Below are 17,806 nucleotides of genomic sequence, written 5' to 3'. Positions count from 1 at the left end.
TGATAAATGTTTTTTTTTACAAATAAATATGTGAAAAGTGTGGTGTGCATTTGTATTCAGTCCCCTGAGTCTCAATACTTTGTAGAATCACCTTTTTCTGCAATTACAGCTGCAAGTCTTTGTAGGTAAGTCTCTACCAGCTTTGCACATCTAGAGAGTGATATTTTTGCCTATTCTTCTTTGCCAAATAGCTCAAGCTCTGTCAGATTGGATGGAGAGCATCTGGGAACAGCAATTTTCAAGTCTTGTCACAGATCCTCAGTTGGAGTTAGGTCTGGATTTTGACTGGGCCATTCTAACACATGAATATGCTTTGATCTAAAGCATTCCATTGTAGCTCTGGCTGTATGTTTAGAGCCATTGTCCTACTGGAAGGTGAACCTCCACCCCATTCTCAAGTCTTTTGCAGACTATAACAGGTTTTCTTCCAAGATTGCCCTGTATTTGGCTCCATCCATCTTCCCATCAACTCTGACCAGCTTCCCTGTTCCTGCTGAAGAAAAGCATCCCTACAACATGATACTGCCACCACCATGTTTCACAGTGGAGATGGTGTGTCCAGGGTGATGTGCAGTGTTCATTTTCCGCCAGACAGCGTTTTGCTTTTAGGCCAAAACGTTGAATGTTGGTCTCATCTGACCAGAGCACTTTCTTCCACATGTTTGCTGGGTCCCCCACATGGCTTCTCACAAACTGCAAATGGGCCTTCCTTTGGCTTTCTTCAAAAAATGGCTTTCTTCTTGCCATTCTTCCATAAAGGCCAGATTTGTGGAGTGCATGACTAATAGTTGTCCTGTGGACAGATTCTCCCACCTGAGCTGTGGATCTCTGCAGCTCCTCCAGAGTTACCATGGGCCTCTTGGCTGCTTCTCTGATGAATGCTCTCCTTGCCCGGCCTGTCAGTTTAGGTGGACAGCTATGTCTTGGTAGGTTTGCAGTTGTGCCATACTTTTTCCACTTTCAGATGATGGATTAAACAAGTGCTTCATGAGATGATCAAAGCTTGGGATATTTTTTTTATAACCTAACCTTGCTTTAAACTTCTCTACAACTTTATCCCTGACCTGACTGGTGTGTTCCTTGGCCTTCATGATGCTGTTTGTTCACTAAGGTTCTCTAACAAACCTATGAGGGCTTCACAGAACAGCTCTATTTATACTGTGATTAAATTACACACAGGTGGGCTCTATTTACTAATTAGGTGACTTCTGAAAGCAATTGGTTCCACTAGATTTTAGTTGGGGGGTATTAGAGTAAAGGGGGCTGAACACAAATGCACACCACACTTTTCACATATTTATTTGTAAAAAAAATTGAAAACCATTTATTATTTTCCTTCCACTTCTCAATTATGTGCCACTTTATGTTGGTCTATCACATATAATCCCAAATGTGGAACATTTCAAAGGGTGTGAATACTTTTTCTAGGCACTGTATGCTTTAGCAAGCTCCCAGAAATTGCCTGGCTGTGAAAAGTGTATCAGTGTGTCTCCTTGATTGTTCTCTCCCAGCTATATTAAGAGATTTATGGACAGGCAGTGTCTCATTTCTTGGTGGGGGTCACATTTATTTTATTGGTTTCCAAATGTGTATAAATATTTTATAAAGAAAATCATGTTTTTAAATAAGGGAAAATATTAATTATATTTATTACGTACCATAAAATGTAAACTATTATTCTGGATGTAGAACGCAGTCTCTCCAGGCCTTCTGGAAATTCTCCTGGGAATACAGAGCACAGGCTGAGAAACTAGAAGATAAAAAAAGACAGCTTGCCTTCCATTCATCCTTTAATTAAACACAATAACCAAATGTTTAGGGGGGAAATAGAATTGTCTTGATTTAAAGTTATTGGACATTTGTATGTACCATGATAACCTAGATAATCTGTCTACTTGTAGGTCTACCGAGGGCTGTGGAGGGACCGCGAAGTCATCATTAAGTGTGGAGTCGAGGAAAATTTAAAAGTAGAGAGCAATCCAGATGCATCTCCCCGCAGGGAGCTGGTCCTGTTTGATAAACCCACCAGAGGAACCTCCATGGATGAGTTCAAGGAGATGCTGCTCAACTTCTTAAAAGTGAGTATGATCTAAACTAATTTTATGGGGCAGCAGAAAACCATAGTCATAGTAAATGACTGTAGTGGGGGCATTAGGATGTAAGCTCCTTTGGTACAGACTGATAAAGCTGCTACAGTGTGCTTTGTACAGCACTATAGATTATGTTAACACTATATACATATATAATAAAAATAGTGTGTGACTGTGGTGGGACATTGGAGTGTAAGCTTTTGTGGTGCTGAGACTGATGTGAATGGGCCAGTGTTTTCTGTACAGCACTGCAGAGTATGTCAGCACTACATAAATTAATAAATAAATCATTCAAATCTGAATTCCTCTTTTAACCACTAACTGACCAGCTCACGCAGATATACTGCGGCAGGTCGGCTCACCTGTGCGAACTCATAAAAAGGAGGGGATTCCGGCGTTCCAAATGGTGTGATGCCTTTATAAATGGTGTAATGGTGGCTTTAATAGCACATCCTAGTCAGTCAGTATATTTTGAAAAAAAGGAGGCAGCCATTCTCAGAGGGTGTCCATTACCTCTGTCAGCAAGAAAGGAGTATAAGAGGAAGGGGGGTGGCACCAGTACAGCATACATCCACACCCCGTTCAAGTACTGGGCCAGCCTGCACATCTGTCAATCTCTAGCCACTCCCACCTGTCAAACTGAAAAACTCAGGCTCCACCCTGCCTACCTCAATGCTGCCTCTCAAGCCACACTTGACGTTTGGACCTTCGCGGTTAGTAATCTCCACTCTTCCATCCTCTAACAGTCCAATCCAGCACACTGACACCCATCCACATCACCATCTTGTTTCCTGTCCTGCTTCTGCAAGCCCACAGCTCATTTCTCTCGCCCACAGCTCATTTCTCTCCTCCCCAGCCACACCAGCAACCCACTGCCAATTCGCAATTCTCCTACCCGCCAGCTTTGGTCCCTTGACACACTGGCGGCAGACTCCAACTGCCAGATACTCCTCCATTGACAGCTGTCACCACTGTCTGAGGAGTCACCATGCTCGTTCCTCCCGTGACCAGTACCCATACACTGTCACAACGTTAGACACCACAGAAGCCCACATGTCTCCGCTCCTGTGGCGACCCATTCCAAACTGCCAGGACACAAGCTGCCCGCTTCGCCCCCCCCTTATTCCTCCATCCATTGCCTCCTGCCTCTCCCGGACAAACTGTCAGAACCGCCTCATGTCCCCCCACTTTAGATAGACCCAGTTTGCAGTATTTCCATTCACTCTCAGCACACCAATGTTTCCCTGCAGAAGTAGAATCTGATTCTTTATTGATTTATTTTTGATCTTCATTTTCAAACTTTGGCCTTTTTCCCTTTTTTACAATGTAACTTAAGAAAAAGCATAAAATCGAAATTTTCAAACTAGATTTGCACCTTAAGTATCTCTGTTCCAAGCAACAGTTCTACTTTTTCTTGCTGTCCCCATTATACCCCACCCCCTCTCCCTCCCTTTTTTTTAAGAATATCAGGATAAGATATCTATTCAACCAGAAATGTTTATTCAAAGAATATAGACGCATTAGCATATGGTAAGCGATCAATAATGTTAATTTTACTCCTTAGAAGCTTTTATCTGAAGGTTTAGTAATTTAGATCTTTTTCGGTCATGGTTTATTATATGCAAAAGCTCCAAGAATCCCCACTGTGAGCCATTTTTTCCTTTTATATCTACAATTTTCTCCACATATATGGTTATTGGTTATTTTAATAATTTTATTATTTTATATATATCATATATTGTACAAATACATATGTTTTTATCTTTTTTGTACAGCCCTGAAGAAGGGGGTGTCCTTGGTCCCCCGAAACGCATTGGCTTTGTTCTATCACCTGTACCCTTATTAAAGCGGTTTATTTCTCTTGCATTTTGGGAGCTCCTTGACACTTACCTCCTTTGATTGTATTCTGACAGCGGGACTCCTCTGCTGTCCGAATATACCAATCAGCACTGCAGCCAATTGGCTGCATGCACTGATCGAAGCAAAATTTTCTAACAAGCCGATTCATTAGAAGTCAACCGACACATCGACTTCTCATGAACGAGAACAACCATACATGGGTGAACCGGCTTCAATCCTTGTATGGTCAGCTTTACTCTAGTATAGTTAGAATTTCGAAAGTGCTAAAGTGTAATGCCCCGTACACACGGTCGGACTTTGTTCAGACATTCCGACAACAAAATCCTAGGATTTTTTTCCGACAGATGTTGGCTCAAACTTGTCTTGCATACACACGGTCACACAAAGTTGTCGGAAAATCCGATCGTTCTAAACGCGGTGATGTAAAACACGTATGTTGGGACTATAAACGGGGCAGTGGCCAATAGCTTTCATCTCTTTATTTATTCTGAGCATGCGTGGCACTTTGTGTGTCGGATTTGTGTACACACGATCGGAATTTCCGACATCGGATTTTGTTGTCGGAAAATTTTATATCCTGCTCTCAAACTTTGTGTGTCAGAAAATCCGATGGAAAATGTGTGATGGAGCCTACACATGGTCGGAATTTCCGACAACAAGGTCCTATCACACATTTTCCGTCGGAAAATCCGACTGTGTGTACGGGGCATAAGTCCACCCTAACACTAAAATCCCTGCATCTACAGACATCCACGATCTAACACTAACCTATCTAGCTCTGTAAAGAAGAAATCAGTATACCAGGGATGTACAGTCAGGGGAGGCAGAGCCTCACTTGCCATGAACATAAAAAAAAAAACGATCGCGCTTTGAGGGTCGTCAAAATTTGGGGCTCCAACAACCTATGGTTCCAGAGATATGGGGCTCCTTGCGCAGCCTGTCAGAAGCTACATACAGAGCGGCCAGTTTAAATACAAGCTGGCACACTCTGTTTGCAGCAGACTGAGAGGATGAGCTCACAGTGCCTCTCCTCATTTTTTTGTCAGAGGCACTGGACAGCTGTCAATGGACAGCTTGGAGTCTTGGACCAATGGTAAAGTACCATTGGCCCAAGCTGTCCAATAAAAATGCTGCAGTGGAGGCACGCCTCTCACTGCAGTGTCATAAAAGGGGGCATGTATGTTAAAGACAAATGCTCCCTTCCTGCCCAGCCCTCTTAACTAGAAGGAAAAAACATGAGTTTATGGGTATAAAATTTACCCACAATCCCATGTTTTTCTCACACAGTTAAGAAGGAGAATGAGAATCTGCTGCTGTTGAAAAGGTACTGTTTTAATCAAGCTAAATCATATATTTATATGCTATATGTTATAACATAATAATGTATTATTTATCTATTTACTGTGAAATTACTGGTTTGAGTTATAACTCCAAACTTCAGTAATTTGTCCGTTAAGCCACCTGCTTGAGTAGTTTTTGAAAATATAGTAAATTACTTTAAAAACAATATATAATAATTATTTTTATATTACTCATGGTAATTAACCCCTTGCCCCCCAGGCCAATTCTGACACTTCTCTCCTACATGTAAGAATCAAAATTTTTTGTATAATGTGAAAGATGATCTTATGCCAAGTAAATAGATACCTAACATGTCACGCTTTAAAATTGCGCACACTTGTGGAATGACGCCAAACTTCTGTACTTAAAAATCTCCATAGGCGATGCTGTAAACATTTTACAGGTTACATGTTTAGAGTTACAGAGGAGGTCTAGTGCTAAAATGATTGCTGTCACTCTAACGATCGCGGTGTATGTAACCTGTGTGTATCTGGCTCTGATACTAGCCAGTGCCTTACCAGCCACTGACCTCAATGTACGTCCCTGCAGTATACATACCTTTTTTGAAGCCTATCCGATCTGGTATCCAGCGGCAGAAGCTTTGCAGAAGACACAGCCGACAACGGCTGTGAAATTAACAGGAAAATTACGTCACCCATAGACTTACTATGGGGTTTCCTTTGTCGGCTGCCTCTTCTGCACCCACCTAAACAGCGAAGCCGCAGCTGAAAGCTCAGCGTGGGATAGGGTCAGATCAGCTTCAAAAAAGTATGTATACTGACTTCTTCTTTACAGGGTAGGTTAGTGTTAGATTGTGGATGTCTGTAGATGCAGGAATTTTAGGCTGGGTTCACACTTAAGCATGGAGCGGCTCACATCAGGGGTCCAGTGTATCCCCATTCACCATTTAAGGTCCGATTTCAGCCCAAATTTGTGGGTGAATTAGAACCTGAAATGGACCAGAAGACGCACAGGACCTCTGTGCAATTTGCACCAGAGCCAGTCACAATCTCCTGACATGCGAATTGGATGCGCATCCAATTCGCAATAGTGTGAACCTAGCCTTAGTGTTAGAGTGGACTTCTACTTTAAGGATTTTCAATGTGCACAGTGCAGGTACTACATTGCCACCTGGTGGCAAATCTTGGTAACTTGGTAGCTGTTTCAACATGAGTATTCTCTTCACACTGGCAGTGTTGGAATAGACGCAAAGTGAATGCTTACATTAGAAAATTAATATTAATGAATAGGGCAAAGCTGTGTTCATTTTGCTTTTCCAATCATATGATAGCAAAAATATATTTTTAATTACCCTCACAAATGAATGGTTACTGAACGTGAACACAGCCTCCTCTTTTCGCTACCATTCATTTTGCAAAGTGTACATTTAGACCCCTTTTACACTGCAGCGTTTTTCAGGCGCTACAGCGCTAAAAATAGCGCCTGAAAAAAGCCTCAGCTGCAAACCCAGTGTGAAAGACCGAGTGCTTTCACACTTGGGCGCTGCGCTGGCAGGGCGTCACAAAAAGTCCTGCCAGCAGCTTCTTTCAACGATGTAGGAGCAGTGAATACACAGCTCCTGCCCACTGAAAACAATGGGGCAGCACTGCTAAACAGCTGGAAAAGCACCACTGCAGCTGTGCTTTGCGGGCAGATTCAACCCCTTTTCAGCCGCTAGCAGGGGTTAAAACCGTCCCGCCAGTGGCCGAATAGCGCCGCTAAAACAGCAGTAAAGCGGCGCTAAAAATAACGCCGCTTTACCGCTGATGCCCGGGGCAGCTCCGTGTGAAAGGGGTCTTAGATTACGGGGTAAACAGCCTCTATTCCTTTAGTAAAACAAACCCACTTTCTTATTTGGCGTTAAGGCCCCTTTCACACTGGGGCGGTGGGTGCGTCGCTATTTTTAGTGGCGCTTTACCGTCAATTTTGCGGTGCTATTCGGCCGATAGCGGGGGCGCTTTTACCCCCCGCTAACGGCCGAGTAAGGGTTAAAACCACCGCAAAGCACTGCTGCGGCAGCGCTTTGCCGGCGGTATAGCCGCGCTGCCTCATTGATTTCAATGGGCAGGAGCGGTGTATACACCGCTCCAAGGATGCTGCTTGCAGGAGTTTTTTTAACGTCCTGCAAGAGCACCGCTCCAGTGTGAAATCACTCGGGCTTTCGCACTGGAGAGACAGGAGCGGCTCTTTTCAGGCACTATGCAGGCGCTATTTTTAGCGCTGTAGCGCCTGTAAAGCGCATCAGTGTGAAAAGGATCTAAAAAGTAGATGCTGTTCAAAAGTGAATGTTTGCTGACCTTAGTAAATGAGTGAAAGCTGTGATCACTTCAGTCCACCAATCATGTGCTAGCATAAATCTTGTTTTAGCAACTTCCTTCACACATGATTGGATATTTAAAATGAACATAGACTCACCTTATGTACTAACATTCATTTTGTTAAGTGAACAGTCTCTAACCCTATTTCCTATTCAGACACGAAGGCCTAAGCTAAACTGGAGATTTTTTAGAGTGAGCTCTGTTGTGGTCCTGTACAGTGCATTGTCATTACTATCCGCACACAATGTTTGAATTGTGAAATTGTGCTTCTAATCAAATCTCTGCTCTAAGTGATAATGTCATACTTACTGACATTCTCCCCACTGGACCTTAACTATCATCTTCAGTTTATTATAATAAAGAGCAGAAAATCCTGTACTGTGCATAAATGCTAGATTAGTCCCTAAAGAAGCCCTACTTACCTTACAAGTGAATTCCAGGGAAAGAAAAAAAAAGCTTCCTTGCAGTGGGACTGCCCCTACACTGCAAGGGTTAAATGCTCATTTAACCCGATCCTCCATTCCTACATGCTCCCTCCAGGCTGTAAGGTCAGGCTTTGCAGCCTCTTCTCCCCTATACTCCGTTGGCCACAGGTACTCTGTGGCATCGGGAGGGGGTGCTGAATGGGGCTTAGCCCGGAGTGGTCCCCCAAAAAGCTCCGGGTTTCGTATTGTTAATTCAGAATTATTAGCCCATAGACCCAAGGCCTGGGGTTGGCCGGGAACTTGGGGCTATACAGGGCGGGACAGGTCACCTGCCCTGTGGCCACTTTGCAGGGCCAATCCTGGGGGTGCACAGGCTCCCTCTGAAGGGAAGGGGGGCGAGCGCCGCCGGATTACCAGAGCGGGGATCTCAGAGCTCCTATGATGAACGTCACACTGCTCCAATGTTGGGACGTATGACGTCCATCATAGGAGCCAGTACTTAGTGTGACACTGTGGCTGATCCGGGTAAGCAGGAGATCCCCGCTCTGTGTAAACTGGTGGCTCTCCTCTCCCCATGTACTGGCAAGGCTGCGCTGATGGGCACTGGAAAGGCTGCACTGATGGGCATTGAAAAGGCTGCACTGATGGGCACTGGTGAGGCTGAGCCAATGGGCAATGGCAATGGTGGCAAGGCTGTGCTGATGGGCACTAGTGAGGCTGAGGTGATAGGCACTGATCAGGCTGCATTGATTGGCACTGGTGAGGATGCATTGATGGGCACTGGTGAGGCTGCATTGATGGGCACTGGTGAGCCAGGCAGCAACCAGCAAGTGAGCCTACACCCCCCATGATGCCGGGCTTGGGCTGGACTTACTTTAAATGTGGGAGGGGTTATCAAAATGACCTTCGGTCTTTTTCCCACCTAGCAACCCCCCATCTGACGTCTTAAAGTTCGATGCAGAGCCCATAGCCCTGCACTGGACGTGAGGATGCTGAGGGACAATACACTGCAGGAACATAGGATAGTAAAGGAAAACGCCATCTGCTGGGAGAGTGGAGGCCTAAGTAAGTAAAATTGCTTTTTGCGGCCTAAACAGGAACTTTTTTTTTATCTTTATTTTTCAAAATTTTCATATCAAATACAGGATAAAAAACATCCTTATTATCCCTGGAGTCACACCAGGGGATAATATTACACATTTATAAATACAACATAAATACATACCCCGCTTCTTCTCCCTTCCGATACCTTCCCCTAGGTTAAACCCTCACTCTTCTCGTTCCCTACCCTACGCCCTGTCCACTTACCCCTAGACCCTAAGACCATTGCATCACTATATTCTTTAGTCAATTTGAACAGTTTCCATTTTTCCCATCTTTTAAGGAACCCCTCTCTCCCTCCTTCCTCAGAGAATCTAAGATTTTCTAACCTATAGACTTCATCTATTCTCTCAAGCCACTCGCTTATTTTTGGGCCATCTACCATCTTCCATTTTTTTGGGATCAAACTCTTCGCTGCATCTAACAGATGTATCAGGATCGAGTTCCTATACTCCTTCACTGGAGTTTCTACTCCATGGAATAGGCATACCCAGGGATTTTCAGGTAACTCGACCCTGGCAATCCTCCTGATATATCTCAATATTTCCTTCCAATATATTTTGATTTTAGGGCAGCTCCACCAAATATGGTCCGGAGATCCCATTTGTTTGCATCCCCTCTAGCATTCTGTCGTTCGCCCCATTTGATATTTTGCTGTTATATCTGGGGTCCTATACCACCTCGCTAAACAATTATAGCCTGTTTAAATTATTTTAACATTAACAGAGGATCCGTGTACCAGTTTCAAAATTTTTCCTAAATCTTGATTCTCTCCCCTTTGACCTATTTCTTCCTCCCATTTTTTTAATAAACTTCGGGACTTCCAACTCCCTTCCCTCTACTAATATTTTATATATCTGTGAAATGCCACCCTTTGCTGTGCCTGTGTCACATAACCTCTCTAAAGGTGTCAAATCCTCCGCCCCTCTCAATGGGTGTGGTAACGCCATTACAAAGTGCTTGAGTTGGAAATACCGCCATTCATTCAAAACAAACCAATCTTTTTTCATTTTTATATCATGCAGTGAACACATTTTTCCTTTTTGTGTTATATATCTAAGTTGCAGATTTCCTTTTTTAATCCAGTTTCCACCAATCGAACTCTTCCCTGGCGTGAAATAGTTATTTTCTTTTAGTGACATTAGTGGTGAATTATATTCTCATTTATTTTGTTTGTGCAACTCATCCCATATTCTCATAACATTTTTAGTTAACCTTAATGTATTAACCCCAAGTGCTCTATGTTGTGGAGGTGTCCAAATATTTTTCCCTAAATTTGTGTCTGCCATAATATTTTCTATTTTAACCCATCTTTTCTCACTCCTTCCCTTAGTCCATTCAACCAAACGAGTCTAGACCACAGCTTCATAATATTTTTGAAATCTGGTACACTTAATCCCCCATTATCTTTCCTTCTCTGTAGGATTGATAGGGAGATCCTGGGTTTTTTATTCTGCCAGATCAATTTCGATACCAAACTTTTGAGCACTCTAAAATATCCTGGGGGTACATAAATAGGTAGCATCTGAAATTTATATAATATTTTGGGTAATATAATCATTTTTAACGCATTGATCCGGCCAATCCAGGACAAGGGTTCTCTTTACCTCTGCTTTTACTTCATCTAACAAGGGTATATAGTTAGCCTGGTAGGTTTCCCCCAATGACGCTGTAAGTTTTATCCCCAAATATTTTATTCCCTTCTTCCTCCAGGGAAACTGAAATTCCTGATGAAGGCTATATTCTTCTTTTGAACTTATATTTAATATCCCTGATTTATTTAGATTAATCTTAAAGGTTGATAGCTCTTCATACTCCTTTAGAACCTTCAATAGATTTGGTAGCGAGATACGAGGTCTGGAGATATAGAACAGCACATCATCGGCAAATGCAGCCAACTTATGCGTCTCCTCTCCTATCTCCACACCCCCCCCCCACATCAACAATCAACATTACCCCTTACTATCGACAAAAGTGGTTCCAGCGCCAACACGAATAACAGCGGGGACAGGGGACATCCCTGTCTTGTACCACTGTAAATCCTAAAGGGAGCTGACAAAGTTCTGTTTATGCTTATGGATGCCGTAGGGCTCTTATACAGCGCCTGTATCCACTCCCTCATCCTTGGGCCTATCCCCATACCCTCCAAAACTCCTATCATGAACCCCCAGTCTACCCAATCGAACGCTTTTTCAGCGTCAATTGAAAGAAGCAGACTGGGGGTTCTCCCCTCCTTTATTTTCTGAAGTAGAAATAGGGTTCTAACCCTGTTATCCTTACCCTCCCTTCCTGGAACAAAGCCCACCTGTTCAGGGTGTACTAGTTCCGACATCAGATCTCTCATCCTTAAAGCCAACACCTTTGCAAACACTTTTGTATCAGTGTTCAGCAACGATATCGGCCTGTAGCTTGAACACAATGTGGCGTCTTTACCTTCTTTCCAAATAGTAGTGATAGTGGCCATTGAAGCTTCCTTACTCAGACCAAACCTCTCTCCTAACCCACTGAAGTAGGAACAAAGCCTCGGAGATAAAATTTCCCTAAATTTTTTAAGGTACTCCATCGTGAACCCATCCGGCCCTGTACTTTTCCCTTTAGGTGACTCTTTAAGAACCTTATTTATCTCTGCAGTAGTAATTGGCCTCTCCAATGTTAGTGCAACTTCCTCTGATATTCTGGGGAGATTAGCATTTTGAACATAGTTTTTAATTTTGTCTTTTTTCTGGGCCTCCTGTTTTCCTTGTTCCCTCTCTTGCCTAACTGAATATAAGTGCTCATAAAAATCTTGGAACACCTCTGCAATATCTTTTGAATTATGCACCATTTCCCACTAAACAGGAACTTAATGTTTGCAGTGCAGGGGCAGCCTCACTGCGTGGGTGCATTATTTCTTTCCTTGGAGATGGGTTTTAAAGGGCAGCTCCACCTATTGCTGGTAGTAGGGTGTTCCAGACTGGACAGGATGTCCAGGCACCTATTGCTTGATAGCAAGCTGTGGAATGGGGGCCCCTCCCAGAACAGACCAGGAGAACAGCACAAGCAGCTACAAAGCAGTTAGATTGGCTTGGTATAGACATGTGGCCCTCCCACAGTATGGGGAGCTGCCATATAAATGCAGATTAACCAAACAAACTGGACAGAAGATAAACGCACAGCTAGCTGAGCTTTACGGGCTGCTTCATCATCCAGGGTGCACATCACCACGGTCAATGGCTGTCAGCCAGTTTCTAGTTCCAGGTTGGTGACATCGCCAAAGGTGGAGCTGAATATACTCCTAAAAAACCCTTATGGTGCCAACTTGTAGAGAATGCACTAGTCTTAAAGTAGAACTATAGGCAACTTTTTTTGTTCATTTTGAATAGAGTGAGGAAGGGTTACAACTCCTGTTGCTTTATTTTTTGCCATTTGTGCCCCATTGGCGAGATTTACTTTCACTTCCTGTCCCAAAATGCCAAAGCAGGAAGTGAGAGAAAATCCCTGCAAAATAATGGAAACCCTTTGGGGGCCCCCATGTCACCAGAACAAGTGTCCATTGGAAGATTTCCCTTTTATTACTTTTCTGGGGACAACCCAAAATGTGGGCTTTTGTTTTACCTTTACTTTCAATAATAATGGTAAACAGAACAAATAGAGGAAGACTCTACTTAAAGTGATAGTAAAGTCTAAATACTGTGTGTATATATATATATATATATATATATATATATATATATATATATATATATATATATAAAAAATACACATATATACAGGGCTTTTTTTCTCAGAGGATAGGTGCAGGATCTCACCCCTTCCGACTCACCCCTTGTCCCTTCCCCGTACACACCTCTGAGCACTGTTCCTTGGTTCCACCCCCACCCCACCTCCCAGTACCGCCTCTTTTAGAGAATACAGAGCCAAGAATAATTTTGTGGTGGAATTTTTTATGGAATTTGTTAATGAGAACAAGAAAGACAGCAAAATAGATTCCCTGTAGCTAGCAACAATGGACCTTCCAGCAACAATGGATCTACCCCAGCAACGTTAGACTCCCAACAGCCAGTATCAATAGACCCTCTAGAAGCCAGCAACAATAGACCCCTGTCTCAACAGAAGATCCCTCCCAGCAACGACTGTCTGCCCCCAGCAACATAAGACCCACCCCAAGCAGCAATAGATATTTCCCCAGCAACAATAGACCCCCCCCCCCCCACCCTGCAAAATAAATATCCTGCAGCAACAATTGATTCCCCAGCAGCGAGCATCTATAAAACCTCCAGCACACCCTCAGCACCTCTTGCCATTACATACATTTAGTGCTGGAGGTGCCAGAACTGCGTTCCCCCACGTTCCCGCTGAAAAAAAGCCCTGCATATATATATATATATATATATATAAAGTTTCACCCTGCAAGGCAATATAATGTGCTAATATGCATCGCATACTACTATTACCTGTCACCACTGCAGTGGCTTCCATCTTCATCCGATCTTCCTTCCGGGTTCACAGAGTCTAACCTTCTGACTGGCTGAGCCACAATGGCATCACTCCCACACATGTGTGTGGGAGTCTCGGCCACTGCACACAGCTCTGAAGGAACGGCACGTTCTTTCAGAGCGCATGCGCCGGTGACGTCACCTGCTGCTGCTCGCTAGAAGATCTCCTAAATGGTGCGTGTTTAGGAGATATTCATTTTATCTACAGGTAAGCTTTTTTATAAGCTTACCTGTAGGAAAAAATAAAAAAAGGAAGTTTACATCCACTTTATTGGGGGGCAAAGACCGCACTAAAAACCTAATAGGTGTTCTAATCCTTCTCCACTCTATCCAAAACGAAAAAAAAAGTTTTGCCTTTAGTTATAGTTTAAAATATATATATATATTTGTTTCCTTGTCTATATATATATTTAGCACCAGCAAGCATATTTTATTTAGTATAAGTATATGCTAACATATAAATGTATTGATTTTGTCTTTTTATCCTTCATACAGACAAAGCTGGGAGATCAGACATCCTTGATGGTTTTGGTCAGACGTATATTAGCCATGGCAGACGTCAATGGAGACGGGAAAGTTTCTCTGGCAGAAGCCAAATCCATCTGGGCGCTGCTGCAGCTAAACGAGTTCCTTCTCATGTTATCGCTACATGAGAAAGAACATACGTCACAGCTGCTGGGGTATTGTGGAGACCTCTACATCACTGAGAAGATCCCCCATGATTCCCTATATGGCACTCAGATCCCCACCTTCCTGCAGACCCTCTTGCCCTCCCCCATCCACAACGTGATCCACCAGTGGTTTGCTCCTGCTTGGCCCAGGAGGGCCAAGATCGCCATTGGCATGCTGGAATTTGTGGAGGAGATTTTTCATGGGACTTACGGCAGCTTCTTTGTTTGCGAAACAAGCTTCAAAAACATTGGCTACAACGATAAGTATGACTTCAAGGTGGTGGACCTGCGGAAGGTGGCCACTGAGATGACAATCAAAGGCTTCCTCAAAGGCCGGCACTGTGAACAGAACTCTGACTGCACATACGGGAGTGACTGCACCGCAGCCTGCGACAAGCTAATGAAGCAGTGTAAAAATGACGTCATCCAGCCGAACCTGGCCAAAGCCTGCAAACTGATGCAGGACTACCTGCTGTACGGCTCCCCGTCAGACTTGAAAGAGGAGCTGCAGAAACAGCTGAGGACTTGTATGACTCTCAGCGGCCTAGCCAGCCAGATGGAAGTCCACCACTCACTCATACTCAACAACCTGAAGACGCTGCTCTGGAAAAAGATCTCAAACACCAAATATTCATAGCAGGGTAATAGAGGACTTTGCTTTTTTTTATGCTCCAGATTCGCATCTCACCAGCTTCCATCCTGCACTGACAGTGGGAACGTGCTGTGGCCGAGCATAAAAGGTCTGAGCTGCCACTAATCATTTTTATCAGGCTCATACATGTCTCCAGAGGGCCTGTGACTGCTGAATGTCACTGCTGAATCCAACAAACTATTAACATGTAAATAAAAGGCTTTTATGTGACGCGAGTACTTTGTCTTAATCTCTTAAACTCTACATTTTACATCTGAACTCAAGTGAGGCAGATAAATACACAGTTCAAACATGTAAATGTGACTTTTACCTGCCAAAAGGTATGCAATTTTGTTTAGTCTTGTAATTCAGGCAGCCCAGCTAGACAGCACAGCCTGATCCTAGACCTCCACTGCAAATAAGCAGTACAGCTTGGTCCAGGACACACCCAAAGCCTGCTGATTGGGCACTGGAGGCGCAGCAGCACATTAGCAACATCATCCCTGTGCTCTCCCATCCTGTAAGCATGTTCAAGTAACAGGCTTGTGCAGAGCAATAAAGCTCCAGAGCTTTAATACAATACAGAACTGGATCTGTGTGAAAAAAAAAATCAGTGCAGTTCTATGGTGATACAAAAAAAAAAATGCTGCTAGAACATTACCCAGTGCTTTTCACTACAACTCTCAACAACTTAGCAATACATAAAAGGTAGCACAATCACATGAATTAACATAAAAATATTGTAATAAAAAAACATAAAGTTCCATCTACAATCTCCTCTTAAGCGTCCATAAAAATCCACCATCAATGTGCTGTAATAGTAATCTCTTCAGTTCCTCCCTACATGTATCCACTCCATATGCATCCCTTCTTTATTTGACCTCAATATGAATCAAGGTCTGAATGCACTTGTTGCCCCACCATAAGTTTTTAGTTATCTGTGCTCATGGGGGATGAAACTCCTGTTCTCCTCTGACTCTCCCCTGGCTTTACTCCACCTCAGGTAGGTACGCATGTAAAATAAAATGGAGCCAAAAATAGTGTTCTCTGTATAGAATTGTTATGTAAAAAAACTCCTCAATGAATAAACTCACATCAAGCAAGCACAAGAAGGATTTTTGCCTATGTCTTTTTAAAGCTATTCATATAGCACTTGGGGTGCTTGTTTGATGTGAGTTTATTCATTGGGGAGTTGTTTTTATATAACAGTTCTATACAGAGAGCACTATTTTTGGTTCCATTTTATTTTACATTATTTTAGTAAATATACAGTAAACTGCTAAATACCTTTTCTCATCAGCAGTATATAGCAGTCTTGTGATTTCTATCAGTGTTCAGCTGAACACTGGTTAAAGCTTGTAGGAGTTTTCATTCTCCTTTGACTGTGCTTTGAGGCTGCAAGACCCCTCACTTTCTGTCTGGACAGTGCTGATTGGCCCTGTGCTGATCACATGCAAATTCACCAGCCATCTCAGGTGACTGGGGAGGATCGGTAAGCTCTCCAAATATAAGAAAAAACTTGGTGAAGGCAGGAAACCTGATCTCTTGGGAACAGCACCTAAGAGATCCTGGCTCCCCACCAGGTGTTCCCACCAGCCAGGGGAAACAGAAACAACTGGCAGGTGGTGGGGAGACACCTCCTTTTGAAGTTTGGTGGAAGAGGTGTTTGCTTTAGTCTGGTGGGTGGAGGCACGATCTCTCAGGTGCTGTTTTGAAAAATGTTTTGGGAAAAAAAATTCCACCAATACACACCAAACTGAGCATTTGCAGACGGACCCCAAGGCTCTATACTATCAGGAGATGGACTAGGGACAGTGGAAAGAGGCAGGATCAAAGAGCCTTTTTACACAATACAGAGAATTAACCCCTTAGGTTCCACAGGAAGTATAACAAGCATGCTTTACTGCATATACAGACTGATTTTACTGTTGTAGGGTTTACCTACAGGGCTCCAAATCAGTGTACCGGCCCGCTGCCGGTATCATGTGATCGCTGTGACCAATCATAGCAGATCACATAACAATTGTAAACAATAAATGGCTTTGATTAATGCCATTCATTGTGTTGATCTCTGTGATTGGTCACAGTGATCACATGGTACAGACAGGGCCAATCACAGTCCATCTGTACCATGTGATTAGCTGTGGCCAATCACAGCTGATTACAACATTATGCACTGAATGCATCTATTTCATTCAGGAAAAATGCTTGCTTATAACAGTGAAATTCACTACTATAAGGAATCATAGTGTGTAAAAATATCTTTATTTTCCAAAAAATTACAACTTCAAAAAACTTGTCATGCCTCTTACTAAATACCTTGGACAGTCTACTTTCCAAAAAGGGGTAATTTGGGGGATATTTGTACTGTTTTGGCATTTTCGGGCCTCAAGAAATGAGATCAGTATATCAGAATTGATCAATTTTCAGATATCTACACCATAGTTTGTGGACTTTCCTACAGACAAAATAATATACACTGATTTTAATTATTTTCACCAAAGAAATGAAGCATTTTGGCCTAAATTTATGAAGAAAGATTATTTATTTGCAAAATTTTATAACAGAACCAAAACAGACCAACATTTTTGGCCTTTATTTGTTTATTTAGCAAAAACTAAAAAACCCAGTAGTGATTATATACCACCAAAAGAAAGCTCTATTTGTGTGAAAAAAAATGATAAAAATGTCATACGAGTAGAGTGTTGCAAGACCGTGCAATTGTCATTCAAATTGTGACAGCTCTGAAAGCTGAAAATTAGCCTGGGCAGGAAGGGGGTAAAAGTGTCTGGCATTGAAGTGGCTAAAAACACATTTTAACCACTTCCCTCAAATGGACGTACCTGTATATCCTTGGGTTGAAGTAGTTATACCAGGGCCATAGCTGCAGCAGT

General features: G+C 43.0%; 1 protein-coding gene across 1 annotated transcript in view; it reads left to right on the top strand.

Annotated features, from left to right (window-relative positions):
* Window positions 1-15,143, top strand: part of DIPK1B (divergent protein kinase domain 1B) — a 197,976-nt gene extending 182,833 nt beyond the window's left edge. The window contains exons 5-6 of the mRNA XM_073599602.1: window positions 1,902-2,078; window positions 14,106-15,143. Of these exons, the coding sequence (XP_073455703.1) occupies window positions 1,902-2,078; window positions 14,106-14,918 (990 nt within the window). The 3' untranslated portion in view covers window positions 14,919-15,143. The remainder of the gene's footprint in view (window positions 1-1,901; window positions 2,079-14,105) is intronic.
* Window positions 15,144-17,806: the final 2,663 nt, after the last annotated feature.

This window comes from Aquarana catesbeiana, linkage group LG09 (assembly GCF_042186555.1).
Source record: "Aquarana catesbeiana isolate 2022-GZ linkage group LG09, ASM4218655v1, whole genome shotgun sequence".
Lineage (NCBI taxonomy): Eukaryota > Metazoa > Chordata > Amphibia > Anura > Ranidae > Aquarana > Aquarana catesbeiana.
Note: the sequence above shows the minus strand (reverse complement) of the source record. Positions and strands in the feature narration are given on the sequence as shown.